Source organism: Choloepus didactylus, chromosome 11 (genome assembly GCF_015220235.1).
Source record: "Choloepus didactylus isolate mChoDid1 chromosome 11, mChoDid1.pri, whole genome shotgun sequence".
Lineage (NCBI taxonomy): Eukaryota > Metazoa > Chordata > Mammalia > Pilosa > Megalonychidae > Choloepus > Choloepus didactylus.
The window spans coordinates 30,602,854-30,620,963 of NC_051317.1; the positions used below are offsets into that span (position 1 = coordinate 30,602,854).

General features: G+C 48.7%; 1 protein-coding gene across 1 annotated transcript in view; it reads left to right on the forward strand.

Moving 5' to 3' along the window:
- Positions 1 to 17,802, forward strand: part of UBE2QL1 (ubiquitin conjugating enzyme E2 Q family like 1) — a 45,044-nt gene extending 27,242 nt beyond the window's left edge. The window contains exon 2 of the mRNA XM_037799488.1: positions 16,450 to 17,802. Within this exon, the coding sequence (XP_037655416.1) occupies positions 16,450 to 16,581 (132 nt within the window). The 3' untranslated portion in view covers positions 16,582 to 17,802. The remainder of the gene's footprint in view (positions 1 to 16,449) is intronic.
- The last annotated feature ends 308 nt before the right edge of the window (positions 17,803 to 18,110 follow it).

Consider the following 18,110-nt stretch of genomic DNA (forward strand, 5'->3'; position numbering starts at 1 on the left):
TTATTTGCTGCTCATAAAAATTGGAAAAACAGTTAAGCGAGTCAAAATATACTCTGGTTGGCATACGTGGTGGGAAGCAGGGGCTCGGCTGAGAAGGAATATAATATCATATAACGTGACCTTTTGTTCAAACAGGACTGGTGCCCTTGGCTGTCTTGCTTACAAAATTAAAAAATCGATTTTGCATTTAAATACGATTCTCAGAATGCTCGATTGCAGTTGTGCCAGTGCCGTGCGGCTTCCCGATCACGCGTCCAGTCTGCAGAGTGGGCCCTGGGTTTGTATTTCCAACTCACTGACTGCTCTCTCCGCTAGAACGCGTGGTGAGCACAGACCCTGTTGGCTCAGCTCCCAGCTCCCACTCAGCCGCCGCGTGACCTTGGGCTGTTGAAAGGCAGTGGCTCAGTCTCCTCACCGTGAGGCTAGAAGACACCTCCCTGGTGAGGACTGGAAGTGTTTCTAGCTGCAAATCCCTCAGGGCAGTAACTGGCATCTGTGCCAATGTTTACTAAGCTTTCTGTATATTTTATCTTGAAGTATGTATTGTTTATAGATTCTCAGCAAGACTTGCAAAAATCACTGAGCACATCCTTTGATCTGCTTACAACTCACGCTTAACCAAAAAGCAAAGATTGGGTGGCAACACCCTTATACAGATGAAAATACTCCAGTCAGGATATCCCCAAAAGTAATGCTCTCAAAGTAATAATCGCCAGCCCGGTTGCTTATAGAAAATCCTTTTATCATTTTTATTTGGGCAATCAAAATCAGGAGCTCAGTTTTCTGAGCTTTTCAGCCAGAGACTAGAAGTGTGAATTTAGAATCAACTTCCTTTCTGGATTACAATCTTAAGACTCTTTTGTGGAGATAGGACACCACATTTCCCACAATGAACTCTGCCTCCCCTGCTTTCTCAACACCGATTAAGCTGTTTCATGCCACAGTTTGGCCTGAGGTTTCTTGCAAACAGAAAAAATACGCGTGGGGTTTCCTCTACACTGGAACCTTCACCTGTTTAACACTGGCAGATTTGGAAAGGTGTGAGGCTGTTGTGAGCCCGGAGATGGTGTTCACATTTTACTTCTATTTGGCGTTTCACGGATCCTGCTGGATGCCCTGGGAGGGGACGTGGCCCCACCAGTACCTTGATTTCAGAGAGACAGGAATCTCCTGCTGTTTTAAGCCACCCAGTGTGTGGGGGGTTGTCCTGGCAGCCCCAGGGACACGAGCAGGAAGGGTGGAAGCCAGATGCCCTCAGTGGCATGGAGCAGAGACTGGAATTCTGGTTTCCATGCCCGCGGGACTGGAGAAAGCTGGGCAGAGATGCAGGATGCTTGGTTTCCCCCACAAGACTGCCACCAAATGTGCTTATGCCACCTAGTTATTTTTAAAGTACACTAGGATAACTTTTCGTTGTGATAAGTTTGTCGCGCCCACGGAAATGACTCAAGACACTTTGGGATCCTCCAAAATCAGGGTGGGGAGCCGCCCGCTGAGTTACTGGACGGGTGTCCTGAGATCTCTCACAGTTGGCTGCTTCCACGCGCCTCCTCTCTCTGACAGCCTGGGGGATAATGGCGCAGAGGATACAGGGATCCTGATTTTTGTGCCAGGTGGATGCCTTATTCTGCAGCTGCAACCTTCGCACCTCATTAGCACCTCATTAGCAGCCGCACAGAACAGTCCAGATTGTGTTCTTCAGGGCACATGCAGCAAGCAGGGTGCAGGTGTGTGAGAAGCATCCCTGAAGGCCTCATTTGCCACCCAGGGGAAACTTCCCATTCTGAGAACATCTTTGGGGGTGTCCTCCGGGTCTGCAGACTTGCTGAGTCGGTGCTGCCTGCTACAGCCGTGTGCCCCCTGCCTGACTTTACAGAGAATGGTCCAGTGAAGTGAAAGCTCTGGAGGGGCCGGGCCCAAGAGCCACAGGCAGCGTCACTGTCTCTTAAACTTATGGTACAATATTTATGAAAGCTCTGCGGAAAGCAAGAATGTTCCACTAGTACGTAATATGTTTATGGAGATATGTTTTTGGTCCTTTTAATTGCTTGGTGTAACCTTCGGTCAGAATGTGTTAGCAGTGCCCACTGCTGATTAATATGATTCCTCTGCAGAAAAAGCAGTTTGGGTAAAATCAGGCTGTGATCGTCTTTGGTGGATGCTACTTGTGGCCAGTAATGACTGGCCATTTGCAGGGGTGGGAGTGGCCTGTTTAACCTCGTCCCTTTCCACTCCCGGGAAAGGGTGGGTAGCTGACCGTTAGGCAGAGCTGAGAAGGAGCACAGTGGGTAAGGAACGGGCTCAGATGTCCCAACTGAAGAACTTGATAGGAAAGTTCCAAACTAACATGAGCTGAGACTTCACACACACACACATACACACACACACACACACACAAAACACAAGGGCACCTGCTCTTATATCATGTAAGAAGGATAGCCAGGACCCCTCGTTGCTTGACGGTGGGAAGCCAATGTGAGCAGCATGGAGAGAGCAACTTTCACTGCTATTTTGCTTCTCTTGCTTGGTGAATTACAGCCAGAACCAACCCCTCCCTTGGAAGTCATCCCTGCTAAGATTTCTGCAAGGGTGATGGCCTTGGGTGAGACTAAAGTCCGTGCTGACCACCACCCCGAACTCCAAAGCCCAAGAGGCTTGACCTAACCACAGGCCCATGGGCTGGAGAGAAGGGCTCTGGGTGAAATTCCAAACTTTCAAGAAATGGTTGACTAGAGAGTTGGTTGTCCAGCTAAGGAGGTGAAAAGAGAAACTCTTTGGGCAAAAAATTGATGGGTTTGATCTTAGAGATTCCCATTCAGGCAGCCGTTGCTGTGCTGGTGGAGGTGTCCAGCAGGATGTGGAAATACAAAGCTGGCATCTGGGAGTGAGGTTGGAGGCTGAGGTGTGAATTTAGTCTCCATCCATGGCATGTGTGAGCCAAGGACCCGGTGGACTGTTGTCAACTGAGTCTCATGGTCCTTTGGAAAGAAACTGAGGCTTGAGAGCTGTTTTAGGTGCTGAACTCACAAACCCCGTAACATACAAGTTCTGTCTTTATTCACTGCCACAAGAAAGAAACCAAGCTAAGGACAGACCTTGGTTTGTCCCCAGAAGTCATCTGGCTAGCATGAAACTAAAGGCAATTTGGAAGGTATGTGGGGATCTCCAGTGGGCAGAAATGACATTTCCCCCCTTTATGAACACTGTTTTCCCTTTTTAAAAATCAGGAAGTAAATAATCCATGCAGCATTTTGATTATTGCTGTGTCTTCACAGCAAAGCCAGAATGTTCACAAAAGTGAAAGGTGTTTTGTAGAATTTGTGCCCAAATCTTCACATATTCACATTTGAATTTTTACCAGACAACGTCTCTCTGAGATTTCCAATGATTCCAGTGCCTCATTAGCTTTTTTTTGTCTAATGTTGCCAAACTTCCTTTTGCGTTCTAAAATTCCCATGCTGCGTTATGTGACATGGACTTGCTCCGGAAGTAGTCTTGCTCAGGAAGGATGGTGAGACTGGGAGATGTCATAACTAGCAAAGACAGACCTGCTTCCTGAAGCTAGAAACCACCTCTGGAGTGAAGGCCTAACGTAGACAGTGCCTTGGTCGCCTGTGAAAATCTCGCCTTACCTCTCAGAGTGATTCTTCCAGAGCGACGAGTTCGGGATGCATTTGTCAGGCTCGTGCAAGCTCGTGCTAGCGAGGGTGGCGAGGAGGACACGGCCACCCTCTGCTTGGACAGATTAATTCCCCGGGGCTGGTGCCTGTCACATTTCCCGGTGACAGCCTTGTTCTCCTTCGTTTCTCTGGTGTCCTCCTTCGCCGGCCTCGCGGTGACCATCATCGTGTTAGGACAGAGCTGCTTCCCCTGCTCCGCCGAGCGGTGGGGACGTAACGAAGCTCTGATTCACCAGTTGCAGAAAGTCACAAACCGGCAGCAGGCACAGCGCAGGGCAGACGGGCAGCGGCAGATGGGCCCCCACGCGTGCAGAGTAAGTTTCCTGGAGTGAGAGGTCCTCGCCAGTGTGGGTGCTTCTGTCTGGAAGGGGGAAAGGGTGTGAAATGTGGAGGGTGGGGGCTTTCAGCATCTATTTCCCTAGCTGTCGGCGCTCGTTCTTCTCCTCTGCTCGGGGGCCGTGTCCTCCCTGGAGGAGAGAAGGATCTAGCCCCTTCCTCAAAGCCCTGCCCCTGGGTCCACATCCTTCCTTCTCAGGCACCCCAGCACCCCATCTTTCAGTCAAGGCCGCGTGCCGGGGGTAGGCAGCTCGGGGCGTCAGTGCTCCAGGAACAAGAGGGCTGTGGAGACAATTAAACCACCAAGAAAGAGTGGGCTGAAAAACAAAGGGGCGCTGTGGAGAAAGGGCTTTGGCTCTCTCGCTTGTCAAAATATGTTCCAAGAAGGGAAACGTGCGGCCGTGAGGAAGATCAAGTGCATAGGAAGGAGGGTGGGGCAGTGGCCTGGACTCTGATCTGAGGGTCACGTTGGGTAGGAAGACCCCAGCGCTTCCTGCAAACCCCTCACTGAGTTGAGAGCAGGTGCAGCTCTGCCTTCCACCAAGATCACCTCAATTAGAAAGAAAGCCGGGCTTGGCAAGGCTCAGAAAGTTAGCACTTGCGTGCTTTTCTAAATAGGGCCAAAGCTGAGAGACAAAGTTTGCTTAAGTGGAAATGTGCCGCCATGTAATCTGGCAAGGCTATCCATGGTAACAGTGGCAGAGCGGGTGCTCGTGTGGGCTTTTCCGGAACCCCACGTGCAGGCAGCTGGAGTGGTTTTTAAGTAGAAAACTGGAAGAAGTGGCTGTTCGATGCTGAGTAAGTGTTTCAGCCTTGAAAGTGGAACACAGTGTCCTTGGGGGGGCCTGACCCCAGCCACTTCCTTTTGCGTTCGGTGTCTCGCGGAGGCAAGCAAGACAGGTGGTGGGTTATCTCAGGGAGCCGAAGCTGGGAGTGAACAGGGATTTTCACCGCGGCCCAGCGCACCCCTTCATTCGCTCTGGGGTCACCTCAAGTCAGCTCACCGAGGCTTGCCCAGCTGTGGGGAGGAGATTTGGGTCTTGGGGATGAGGGGGTTTCAGCTCCCATACACTTGGGGCTTAAGGAACTCGGTGGCAAATGAAGGCATCGGCAGCCCAGGAGCTCCATTTCAAGACGAGGGTGCAGACGGTGGGGGGGTGCTCCCTGCTGCTCCGAGCACCCCCGTCCAGCTGGGGGAAGCCAGGCAGGACCCCGCTCTGCACACTCGAGCACACTCACTTCCGCAGCCTCAGCCAAGTGCAGTAGCATCTCGAGACGTGAACTGTCGATATCCTGGTTGCCTTCTCTTCAACCCGGGACCTTCTCCATAGCTCCAAGAGCCGTCCCGGCCGTGGACCACCTTTGGGGAATGACTCCAGCTGCCCCTTACTCTATCTAAGTCTAAGGACAGTGAGGCCGAAACAGAAAATACCAAGGAAACCTCCAAAATATAATTCAAAATGATAAGTTAAATTTTTAGCAAAAAAAAAAAAAAAAAAAAAAATTATCAAGGAATCAAAGTTGACAGATTTAAGGTTTTTTTTTAATTATATTGAGATATATTATATTGAGATATATTCACACTCCATACAACGCATCCAGGATATACAATCACTGGCTCACCTAGCTGTGCATACATCCCCATGATCAATTTTAGAACATTTCATCACTTCAGAAGAGAAATAAAAATAAAAAAGAAAACCCACATCCTCCCATACTCCTTATCCCCCCTATTATTGACCCATAGTATTGATGTAAGACATTTATTACTGTTGATGGAAGAATATTAAAATATTACTGTTAATTATAGTCCATAGTTTGCAATAGGTATGTTTTTCCCATATACCCCTGTGTTATTAACTCCCTGCGATAGTGTTGTACATCTGCGCTAGTTCATGAAAGACTTTTTTGTATCTGTACAGTTAATCACAGATGTTGTCCCCCACAAGATACGCTGCCTTGTGCATTCTCACGCTTTAACCTCCAGTTTTCCTTTTGGTGACATACGTGACTCTCAACTTCCTCTTCCACCATATTCACACACCATCCAGCACTGTTAGTTATTCTCACAGTATCGTGCTACCATCACCTCTGTCTATTTCCAAATGTTTAAGTTCAACCTACTTAAACATTCTGCCCATATTAAGCAACTGCTTCCTCATTCTTTAGCCTCATTCTATATCCTGGTAACCTATATTCCATATTTTGTGTCTGTGAGTTTACATATTATAATTAGTTCATATCAGTGAGATCATACAATGTTTGTCCTTTTGGGTCTGACTTATTTCATTTAACATAATGTCTTCAGGGTGCATCCATGTTGTTGAGTGCTTCAGGACGTCCTTCCTCCTTGCTGCTGAATAATATACACATTTTGTTTATCCACTCATCTGTTGATGGACACGTGGGTTGTTTCCATCGTTGGCGATTGTGAGTAAGGCTGCTGTGAACATCGGTGTGCAGATGTCTGTTCAGGAGATTTAAATTTTGAAAGAGGAGTTTCCTCTTGAAAGAGTTCATTTTTCTGTGTTTGCTTTTTCTAAGAAAATGCAGTCTGTTTCAAAACAGATTTGATAATTGCTAGTGCTTTCTTTAAAATGTAGAGATAAGAGATGCTTATATTTCACAAACATTGAAGATATCCACAAATTGTGTAGCAGTGGCTTCATGATTCCTTTTTTTATGATTAGATTAAATAAAGTGACTTGACTTTACTTCCTAATCAATATTATTAAAGTTTGTGCAAAACCAATGCTGGCCTGGTCATTCTGCAAGGTTTTCAAATCTAAGAGAAAATATCTGAGTACTTCTAACTTCTGGTAATTGGGGAAGTATTTTAGAGGCTTAGACAGAGAGTCGGTAGTTGCACAAGAGTTCTCAGTGGAGAATTCTAGAATATTCAGCTAAGGAAACATTCTCTCGAGTGACATGGGTTTGCATCCTAGACGTCATTTCCTTACTTTGTCCAATTTCATAAGAAAGCTGGTCTGTGGCCTTGTCAGGAGAGGGGGCTCTGATCTGCCCCATCACCCTCACTCATTCATTTGTTCATTCATTCACTCATTCATTTCAGCCAAGGCTGCCTGGGGATAGCCCTGCCCTTGCTCACTGGGAGGAGTGGGCATTTAATGGGGGAGCACAGGTTTCTCCCCTTGGACCTGTTCATGGCTAAGCTGCACTCTTTTATAGAACTGGATTTTTTAAACGTGCAGAGATGACTAAAAAATAAGGCCAGTAAGAGTTAGGCTTTTTCTTATTAGAGTCAAGCCACCGTCACTCTGCCAAGATAACTGTTCCTTCCTGGGGGCAGCCCAGAGGGTCCCTTGGGGCTGGCTCACCAGCGCCGCCCTGGACGTCCACAGCCCCCTCGCCCACCCGTCTCCCTGCCTGCGAGTGTCCTCGGTCACGTGACAGGCAAGAAATGGGGCCCTGGGAGGGTGAACTGCTCAGAGTCCGGCAGGACATCCCCCTTCTCCCTCACCTCCCTCCCTGGGGACCTCAGCCATGGTTTGAATTTGCGACTCGAATCCGATGTGCCCAGCAGCCTCCTGCCTCCCCCCAGGTCAGAAACCCGGAACGCCCCGGCTGCTCCATCCTCCACGAGGGCCATGCCGCCCCCTGAACCCCTGCTCACCCCTTCCTCTCCACGCGCGTGGCCCCCGCCTTAGTCCAGACCCTCCCACCCCCCAATGGACCATCTCAGGGACCTTCTAACTGGCCAACACCCCAAACCCAATTGGCCACGCTGCTCCCCAAGTTGCCCATCTCAAAAGAAAGCCAAGCCCACGTCTGCTGCACAGATGCATCCCAATGATGGGCAGTGTGCTAAAGACCCCACCTGCCTTCTGTCCACCCCAACCCCTCCCTGCTGGCCCCCACTCTAACACCCAGGCCCCCTGAGGCCCGGGAGCAGCCTGGGTACTCAGTGCCAGGCCCTCCTGCCCTCCCTCCCCACGGGGTCCCCCTGCCCGCGAGGGCGTCCTTCCTCCCGCTGGGGGGTCCCTGCTGGCCCTCTGGGTTCAAAGACACTGCACTGGGAAGCTTCCCCTGACTGTCTCGCTCCCAGGCCAGGGTAGACGTCCCCTTCCGCACCCGCACGGTACCCTCTGCCTTAGTGCGCCGGGGCCATGGTGACACGGCCACAAACCAGCAGAAGTGCATCATGCCCGGTTGTCAGGGATGAAGGCGCGGGCAGGCCGGGCCCCTCCGCCGTCTGGGGGGGGTTCTGCTCCACGTCCTCCTCCCGGCTTCTGGCAGTGGGAGGTGGCCCTCGGCATCCCTCGGCCTGTGGCAGTGTCACGGCCTTCTTTCTCGTCTGTCTCCTCACAGGCTCCTCCCCTCCTCTATCTGTCCATCTGTGTTCAAATGTCCTCCTCCTAGAGGGACACCAGTGCATTGGCTTGAGGCCCGCCCTGCTCGGTGTGACCTCATTTGAACTTAACTCGTTCCATTTGCGATGAGCTTGTTCCCAAAGAAGGTCAAGTTCGCAGGTGAGGGACTTACGACTTCAACCAGTCTTTCCGGGGGCCCAATACAACCCTAACCCCTCCCCGCACGATCCACAGCAGGGGTTCTCAACAGCTGGCGCTGCCCTTCCGGGGACACTGGCAACATCTGGAGACGTTTGGATTGTCACCTCTGGCTGGGGATGGGGGATCTACTGGCATCTGGTGGGTAAAGGCCAGGGATGCTGCTAAACCTCCCCCAACATGCAGCACCGCCCCACAAACAAGAACCATCCTGCCCCACATGCCGTAGTGCCAAGGTCTTCTAGAAAACTCTTCCTACTGCAGATGTTAGATGTTTGTGTGCTGGTCTGTCACACTCCTAGGGGGAAATTTATCATCTGCTATGCATCCTTCCTGGCACCCAGCGCCCATGTCTCCTCATACAGAATTGAGTGGCAGGCCGAACGTTTCATATAGCATCAGAAGTCTCGTCAGTGTCCAAAGACGAGAGTACGTGTTTAGCCTGCTTTCCACAGCCCCTCTGTGTCCCCAGCTTTGATGAGCCCAAGTGTGTCTTTAGGAATGGACAGTGGACACACCACAGGTGTGAGGCTCAGAGAGGACATGCGGAGGGCACGACTGTGTTCCACAGTAGGATGGGGGGGACGTCACCCAGCCCTCTGTCTAAGGAGGGTGTGTCCCCACTGGTTATCCGGATGCCCCCAATACACATTGTGGACTGGAAACATTCCCATTAGAAGGAGGAACGACAGCAGTTTGAAAGTGCTTTTCTTCAGCAGAATGTATTTTTTTGTTTAGAAATAGACTCAAGAGTAAGCTTCACCCCAAGTCCCTCAGTCGCGAGCAGCCTTTTCCCCCTAAAATCACCCCAAGTGGTGACTGCAGCTGTTCCACTTGGCCACATGGTCCTCATGTCTCACCCCCTAGTGCCGAGTCCTCGCACTCATGGAATGTTCTAGACACGTTCTCGACTTGCTGTTCTAATGGCCTGTATGTGTTTGGCTTTGGCGTGAAGGAGGGTTCTCTCAAACTCATGTCCTCGAGACCTGACTCAAAGAAAGATCAACTTGGTTTATCGTTTCTGAGATGGATACTTTTAGTCGACTATTTCCAAAAGCTCCCTGACAGTGATTTTAGCAACAAGATCTGGGGAACTAAATTGACAAGTATCTGGGGTTGGGGGTGAGGGTAAGGATGAGTTTGTTACCAGATGTCTAAATAACGAAAGCACCCAAAGCCATGTTGGGTATCAGCTTCTGATTAAAACCCAACTGCAAACAGGGAAATGCGAATACCCAGTGCCCAGGGAGGGGGCAGGAGGCAGGGAGGGGCTGAGTGTTGAGCTTGTTTGAAAATCCTAGTTATGTGGTGGTCACCCTCCAAGCCCAGATGTTTCCCTCCAACCCTTACAATGAACAACCTTTCCACACCAGATTCCATGTTGCCGCCAGCCACAACGCCATGTCGTCTTGGTCTAGCGCCCCCTCCTGGCGCCCTCTGGTCACCACACGGCTGCCTTCCAGGGAGGCCCAGGCTCAACTCTGCAGCCTTTGGCCTGTCGCTGAATTGAAGCTCAGTTCCCTGAGAAGCCCTGACGGTCAAGTGTCCCCGTCCTGAAGCGTTGTCTGTGGGATTGTTTAATGCGATCACTTAGTGTGTGTGAAAATGGCCGCACTGTGGCAGCTGATCAGCAAGTACACTTGAACCTGGGTCAGTTGCCCTCGTACTTGTGGGCAGAAGCGTGGAGTGTTGACACCCTCTGAGCATCACTTTTTTCTTTTTTTTTGCATTTCCTTTTTTTTTTATTAAATTCAGTTTTATTGAATCATCCATGGTGTACATTCAGCTGTTCACAGTACCATCATATAGTTGTGCATTCATCACCCTAATCTATTTTTGAACATTTTCCTTATACCAGAAAGAATAAGAATAAAAAATAAAAGTAAAAAAAGAACACCCAAATCATCCTTCCCCATCCCACCCTATTTGTCATTTAGTTTTTATCCCCATTTTTCTACTGATCCATCCATAAAATGGATAAAGGGAGTGTGATCCACAGGGTTTTCACAATCACTCTGTCACCCCTTGTAAGCTACATTGTTATACAATCATCTTCAAGAATCAAGGCTACTGGGTTGGAGTTTGGTAGTTTCAGGTATTTACTTCTACCTATTCCAATGCATTAAAACCTAAAAAGTGTTATCTATATAGTGCATGAGAATGTCCACCAGAGTGACCTCTCGACTCCATTTGGAATCTCTCAGCCACTGAAACTTCATTTCATTTCATTCTGCATCCCCCTTTTGGTCTAGAAGATGTTCTCAATCCCACGAGGGGCACCACTTTTGACCAAACCCTGCTGTCGGTTTGTTAACAGGTCCTGTGTCCCTGGCCTGGTGCTTTCTGCCTCATTTGCCCGACAGCCTTTTCCAGCTCTGTTCTTTTGCCCCTTCCCTCTTTCTGCTCCTCACCTCCCTCAGCCATCCCCTTCCCTACGTTGGTTGGTGCTGGGAGGGGTCCCTGACAGGTGTGGACACACCTGTGCAAACTGGCCGCCCTCCCAGCTACTTCGTGCGCCTTTGGGCTTCCCTGACTCTGCCAAGAGGCTGTCCCCAGGGTGACCGTGGTTTCACTGTAGGGACCCTCGTCTCTGCCGCTGAGGCTTGAACAGTTTGAACCTCACCAGCACAGCCACACACACATGTACACACACTCGTGCCCACTTGTGCTCAGACCCACGATAACAGCTGCAGATGGAAATCAGAGCATCTTCTCTCCCCAGTTCTGTTTGGCTTTAATTCGATGCAATCCAACCAAAGTCCCTTGCTTGCCGGTGGCTTAGGTGCAATGGTTTTGATTTGGGAATTTGTTTCTTTGAAACAGTCTCAGCTGTTATCAAGTCCTATCTGTCCTTTAGAATCTTCCAAATCGGTCTTTTCTGGGGTTTGCTTTGAAAGCTAAACTTCAAAAGAAAGGTGAAGTCACCAACGTGGGCCTTCTTTCAGAGGCGTTTGTTTTCCTCCAGCTAAGATCCTCACTAGCTTTAAATTCCCCTGCAAACAGCACATCATGTAGAAAGTCTAAAATGAACACAACACATGCCTGAAACCCAAGGTTGAGGGTCTAGTATGCATGAGGGCTTTTAGATTAACAATTAACATTTTCAAAGACTTAGGAAACAAGTAGCAACTCTCCAATTTGGGCTCAGGAAATGATTTCAGGAACCTGAAGACTCTAAATGAGTTCCTGAGAGTTTCACTCTTTTTCAGGGAGCATAAGCCTGTAATTCTTAGGCAAAGGAGACCCAAAATGCCGAAGAAATACCTTTGCAAGCAAAAAGAGAAAAAAATCTAATCAAGTGAGAAATGTGGAATTAATGCCCACCTGTTATAATGATTGTAATAAACATAACTTTGAAAGCTGCTAAATTAGTCATATAAATGCAGTGTCTTGGATTTGCCTAAAATCATTGTTGTGACCTAATAAATCAAGTCATAATATCCGTGTGAAAAGTCAGGATTTGTGTGTGCTTTTTAAGCAAAGGAGAAGACTTCTGTGATAATTCAAAAAAAAGAAGGAGCCCTATTTATGGTGCCCACCCCACCCTCCAGCCTCCGGGCCTGACACTGGGCCGAACATCATATCTGTTTCAGCAAATGACATCTTTCTGAAACGCCAGTGTCACGTCAGGTGACTGTTATGCTTATTTTACAGATGAAGGAATTGAGATTCAGAGAGTTTAAGTAACTCTCCCAAGTCACACAGCCAGGAAGTGTTGGAGCAGGGATTTGAACCCTCTGCCCCACCTAGTCCACCGAAACACACAGCCCCTTGTAAAACTCCATGCCCCAGCCCCCCCAGGCGTCTGCACGTCGTTCCCTGAGCAGAGCAGGCTGTGTGGCGCCTACACCTTTGGGGGCCCTTAGCCTCACCCACCATGGCCCGGGGACGGCTCACTCAGATGTCCAGGCTCAGCTCAAGTGTCCCTGAATATGGAAATCTTTCTCCACTCACTGACAACCAACTCAACTGCTCTTCTCTCCCCTCCTACCTTTCTCCATTCCCCAAAGGAGTGTCCGTCCTTCCCTCTGGGCTGTAAGATCTAGGAGGACCAGAAGTAGTAACCTCTGCAACGTTCCTGACAAGGGGGAGGCTTGCAGTGAACACTCGCTGAATGGGTCGAGAATGGATTCCCTCCTTGCTCTCAGCCATCCTGAGTCTACACGCCAGTGGTTCTCAGTTGGGTGATTTTACCCCCAACAGGACAGTTGGCGATGTCTGGAGACTATTTTGTTGTTGCAACTCGGGGTGCTACCGAAATCTAGAGAGTGGAGGTCAGGGATGCTGCTAAACACCCTCCAGTGCCCAGGCAGCCCCACATACCCAAGAATTATCTGACCCCAATGCCAGGACTGCCAAGGGCAAGAAACCTGCCTTCACCTTCTCTCTCTAGGCCCCCAGCAGCAGGGGCCTGGCACATTTTGTCCTTTGTTTTGAAGAGAGTGGATGGATGAATGAATGAACGGGAAGTCTGAGACAATCAAGGCAGATGCAGGTGAGCCAGAACCAGGCTGAAGTTTAAGGTGATGTGATGAAGACCATGCTAGATCAGGGGTCTGAACTGAAGACTGGAGTTTGGGGTCACTTAGTAGCTGTGCGCAAAGGTTTTCCTGTTGAATCATTGTGCTTGACCCCCAAAAAGCCATAAGGAAATTTTTGAAAGTCAAACCAAAGCACTTGCTGAAGGTTTTGTGTGACACAGTCCTAGAAAACTGTACTGTCATTAGCACTTCTCTGTGTCATCATTATGGCGATATTTTTAAGGTTGTTATGGCAAAACCCTATGCTTGCTCATGGCTACTCATTTACAGTGTGTGGCTCAGGAGAGAAAGTGCTGACTTGTCAAAAACAGTGTCACAAACTCTTAATGACAGTGCAGTGCCACACAGTGGGTCAAGCTGTCACGGCCAGGTCTTTTAGTATTAAATACAAGTGGAGGTTTCTTAGGAGAAATAAAAGTCATTCAAAGGAAATATCTCAGACTAGACACTTTGATTATTAGTTAATGGAAACTAACAGGGAGAACTGTGACTCTTAAGAGTTGTCAAATCTGGTATCTTATTTGACGTTCACAATGATGCTGAGAAATGGGCATTGTCTCCACCTTACAGAAGATTCAGGGGATCAGAGGAGTTTGGCCTACAGTGTCCCTGGAAGTCCAGACTTTAGGCTGTACCCTGGAAGAAAGAATGAGGGTGCCCCAAACGTGAGCTGTGGTCGGAGGAACATCAGGGCCCAGATGTGGTGGTGCAGTCCCCCCCTCCTTGATGTAGAGGACACCCCAAGGTCATTTCCATGCAAACAGTCCCATGACCCCTGCCCAGCCAAGAATTAGAAGTGGTGGTTTTCAAGCCCAGCATTTCACTCAGTGATGTTCAGATGGCTCTCCAGAAGCGCACAGCCCATCCTGGGGAAGGTGTTTGTTAACTGTGAGACTGGGTGTAAAATACAGGCAATGAGAGCAGCAGTGTCTCCGGACAGCTGGGTGGGGCGATGGCACAGAGGCCCCGGGCTGCTCATAGACTCTGTCCCCTGGTTGCTGAATTGACTAAAGCTGGAGCACGAGGGCTTTCTGTCTATAATTCTTCCCAGGAAGAAAAGGCAACAAAGAGTGGTCTGTTCATCTGGGGTTCTGTTGGCTGTTTTTTGTAACAATTGGGACTTTCACTAAGAACAGGCAGAGTATATATTTATTCCAAAAGTGACAGAATATTCCAAGATGATTGTGAGCCCCAGATTTGTCTGGGTTCAGAATTCTCAAATCATACCCTAAATTGTCAGAACTGTCGGGAAAAAAAAAAACAGAGATGGTTAAAAATTGCATTTTATACAAAAAATAAAGCCCTTGATACTTGGTGTAGACATTGATGTCAACATTTGCAGATGTTTAATGAAATCATTTTGGACTTTGATCTCCACCCATGAAGACAATTATTATAAATATATTAGCTTTTGGTGGTCTCCTTTTATCAAGTGCAACTCTACTGCATAAACTAATTATGAAGTTAGAAAATTAAAAATTAGAGTCATATCCTGGTGGAAAGTAGGGAAGTTTCTAGAAGTCAATAAAGGGCTGTTTCCTGTCTTCCCTTCCAGTCTTCCTTCACCCTTTTAAGAGCGCGTCGGGTGTGAACCAAACAGCAAATTAGGAAAGGTGGACCTGCCCTTGTTTGGCAGATTGAACAGCTAAGCCAGAGAGATGACTGAAGGGGCAAAGAGGACTATAACCTTGGGTTCCCGACTCCTCAACTAGAGATTGGTCTCAATGTCCACTGCTGAAAACACCAATGTTGAAAAGGAACCCTAAGCTCTGAATTCAAGTAGATAAAAGGCCATCCATTCCCAGTCTCTAGTGATAGGATGCCATTTGCCGAAAGTGGTGGGTGCAGCTCTCTTCCCCCTGGAGTTACCTGTGAGTTATCAGATTGCTAAGATTGGGCAAAACTTGCCCATCAATGGCCACCCTGCCGGGGTGACTGCTGCATCGGTGACTGTAAAAGAAAACAGACTCATGGCAGGGCACGGTGCGGCCGGCTGGTGGGGTGGCCTTGTTCCAGGCCAGGTGCCCTTACCACATGGACACACGGGCCCACAGCTGTGCTCCAGCAAAAATACTAAAATACAGGGATGCAGAGGGCCCATCCAGAGTGAGCCGCTGCTGGTGACATTCGTGGACAGCAGGAGGTTGTTGGTGGTAGCCTACACAAGCTCACTACTTGGGGAGACCCAGCCAGGTTTTCCAGAGCGGTGTTTCTAGCCCTTCTGCAAAGCCCGTGCATGAGACACTCAGGAAGACGAATGCATCGTGGGGGAAAGATAAGGAAAGTTATGTGTAAGTCTGCCCAAGAGGCTAAAGGAGAGTTTGGGTTGACCTGCCATCGAGAGTGTCAGCGAAGGACAGTTGAGGCTGAGAGAATGCAAGAAGCAACAGTGCCAGCTGATTGAGGGTCCCCAGTGTTACCCAGACTCTGATTGACTTCAGTCTGGTTGTCCTCCTCGGTGCCCCATCAGCACCTTCCACAGGGCTTTCTGAAAGTGTCATTATCCTGAGACAAGTTGCCATCGGCAGTGTCATCCGGCATCTTTCTCTTGGTCTGGAGCCTCTGGAGCCCATCTTAAGATGGACCAACCCCTCTGTCCTCTGTCCTCTGTCCTGTGGACCAGAAAGCACCCGATCCCTGGGAGCTGAGGTGGACCTGTCCCCTTGGCCATCTGTCCATCCCCGGGAGAGTGTCACATAGCAGTGACTCAGGGACAGCCTCCACTCTGCAGAAAGGACCACACTATCTTCTCTGAAACGATTAGGAAGGGACATGAATTAAAAGAAACTGACTAATTGCTCCTGAAATTGAATTTAAAAAGCAAGGGGTTTTATATGTGCATGAATATATAAATATATATCTAGAGAGAGAGAGACAGAGAGAGATCTTTACTGTTATCAAAGAAGAATTATGAGTTATAATTAAAGGCATTCTTTCGAGGGAGGGGAAAGGAAGTTAGAACATTATTTTGCCTTTGGGAGAGCAACTCAGTTCTGAATCGATACACTTGGATAAAGCGGGCTTTTCCGGTACTGTCTTGAGAATGGTGCAGAGGTTCAGAGAGGTTCAGAGAATGAGCAGATTCAGATTAAGCCAATGTGGAGTTTCTGAAGCCAGCACCCAGCTTGTCTTCTCCCTTCCCTAAATTTTGCCCACCCCCGAGCTCCTCTGTCTGCTCTGTACCTGGCTGATTCTTCAGAGCTGGAAAGTTCCGTATCTGCTCAGCCAGTGCCGTTCCCGTCGTTTCTGGTACCCAGTACAACACCCCAATTCAGACATGGTTTTGTGTGTTTTGGACAAAGTTGGTGGGAAACAGAATCACTGCTGAAGTTCTAAGCTGGTTTTTCTTTTTATCTACTGCAGGGGCGGATCTGTAGAAAAGCCGGCAAGTCAAAAAAGTCCTTCAGTCGCAAGGAAGCAGAAGCGACCTTTAAGAGTTTGGTGAAGACTCATGAAAAATACGGCTGGGTGACCCCACCCGTCTCTGATGGCTGATGTCGGCATCGTGCCGCCTCTCCACACACAGAGTCCCCATCTCCCCCTCAACACTGCACATCCCGCCTCCTTTTTTACTCCAGCCAGGACTGTCTCATGAATGTCAAGGAGACGTTTTAAGTTATTTATGAACAAACGTGTTTACAGAGAGAAAGAGGGAGCAGACGCTGTTCGGGATTAAGTTTCGATTATAAATGAATGATCAACTTTAAGTCACTTTAGAACAAATGTTGAGACGCTGACGTTTCCCAGCCCCTCCCCGTCCTGCCCGCTCTGGCCGTCTTGTCCTTCTCTTCTTTCCATGACAGCAGCTCCCACGGGCAGGCAGGAACCCAGTGCCCCGCTTGACTCATTTCCACGCGAATGGCGCCGTTCGTGTTTCATGAGGACGCGTGCGTCCCCAGTACATGTTTGCCGTACTCTGTATCTTCCCGGCAGGTCAACATAACTTGAAGACATGTCCTTTTGTCCTTCTGTGGCCCTTGGTCCACTGTGACGACATTTAGACCCCATTTGTGCTATGACGTTTGGCTCATGAAAACAAAAATTTACTATCGCCAGGTTCCAGTGATTCAAAAACACAACTGCCCATTTTGGTTAAATGTGCTCTCTCTGCTGATTTTGTGGTGTGCTGCTGTCCGCTGATAAACCTGCACAGTTAGGTGAGAGGCAGGGGACACTGTGGCCGCCGGACACGGCCAGGACAGACGCCGGGGACGCCTTCCCTGGGACGCAGAGCAGCGACGGGCAGCGGTGAGAGCAGTCGCATCTGATGCGATGAAGTACTCCTCGGATGGTGCATTGTGCTCCTGTCTTCTCTCAGCTGGTCCGACAGCCACCAACAGCAAGCGACGGTTCACCATGCACTGACATCATCAGACTCATTTTCTCCTATGTGCTAGTGACGGTGAACGCCAGAACTTCCAAAGGACACCAAGTGACCGTATGACGATTTGCATGACCGGGTTTCTTTCTCCCCCCCAGTCACTTGCGTGCCCCCAACGCCGGGGTGTGTGAGCACCCTGCTGTGATATATATGTCCTGTTATTTAATCTCCACCATTTACTTTTGTCTCTTCTGTTAAGTTCCTTAGAACTTTCTAAGAAACTCCATGAAATGAGGAAATGCTATTTATAATGATATGCGGAAAGAAATAAAAAATGTTCATTCCAAGTGGAAAATCTTATTGGACACATTTTAAATAAAATCATGCATACCTGATTCACTGCTTCAAGAATCGAGTCACTATCGGCTAGTCCTTCATTTGAAATATTTAATCTTTTAAGATTTTTAAGTATTTCAAATGTAACAGATACCGTGACATCCAGGCACCAGGAGCTGTGTTCTCCAGCAAGTTATAGGAAATGAGTCTATGAACCCCGTAGTCTTTGTAAACATGCAATGCATTAAAATTAGACGCTAACCGGAGGCGTTAGAAGGGCTGATTTGGCCAAATTTGAATACTGCCTGTTGTGTTTAACCACTATAAAGGAAAAGAGATCTTCTTTGCTGATGATGGAAAATTCTTC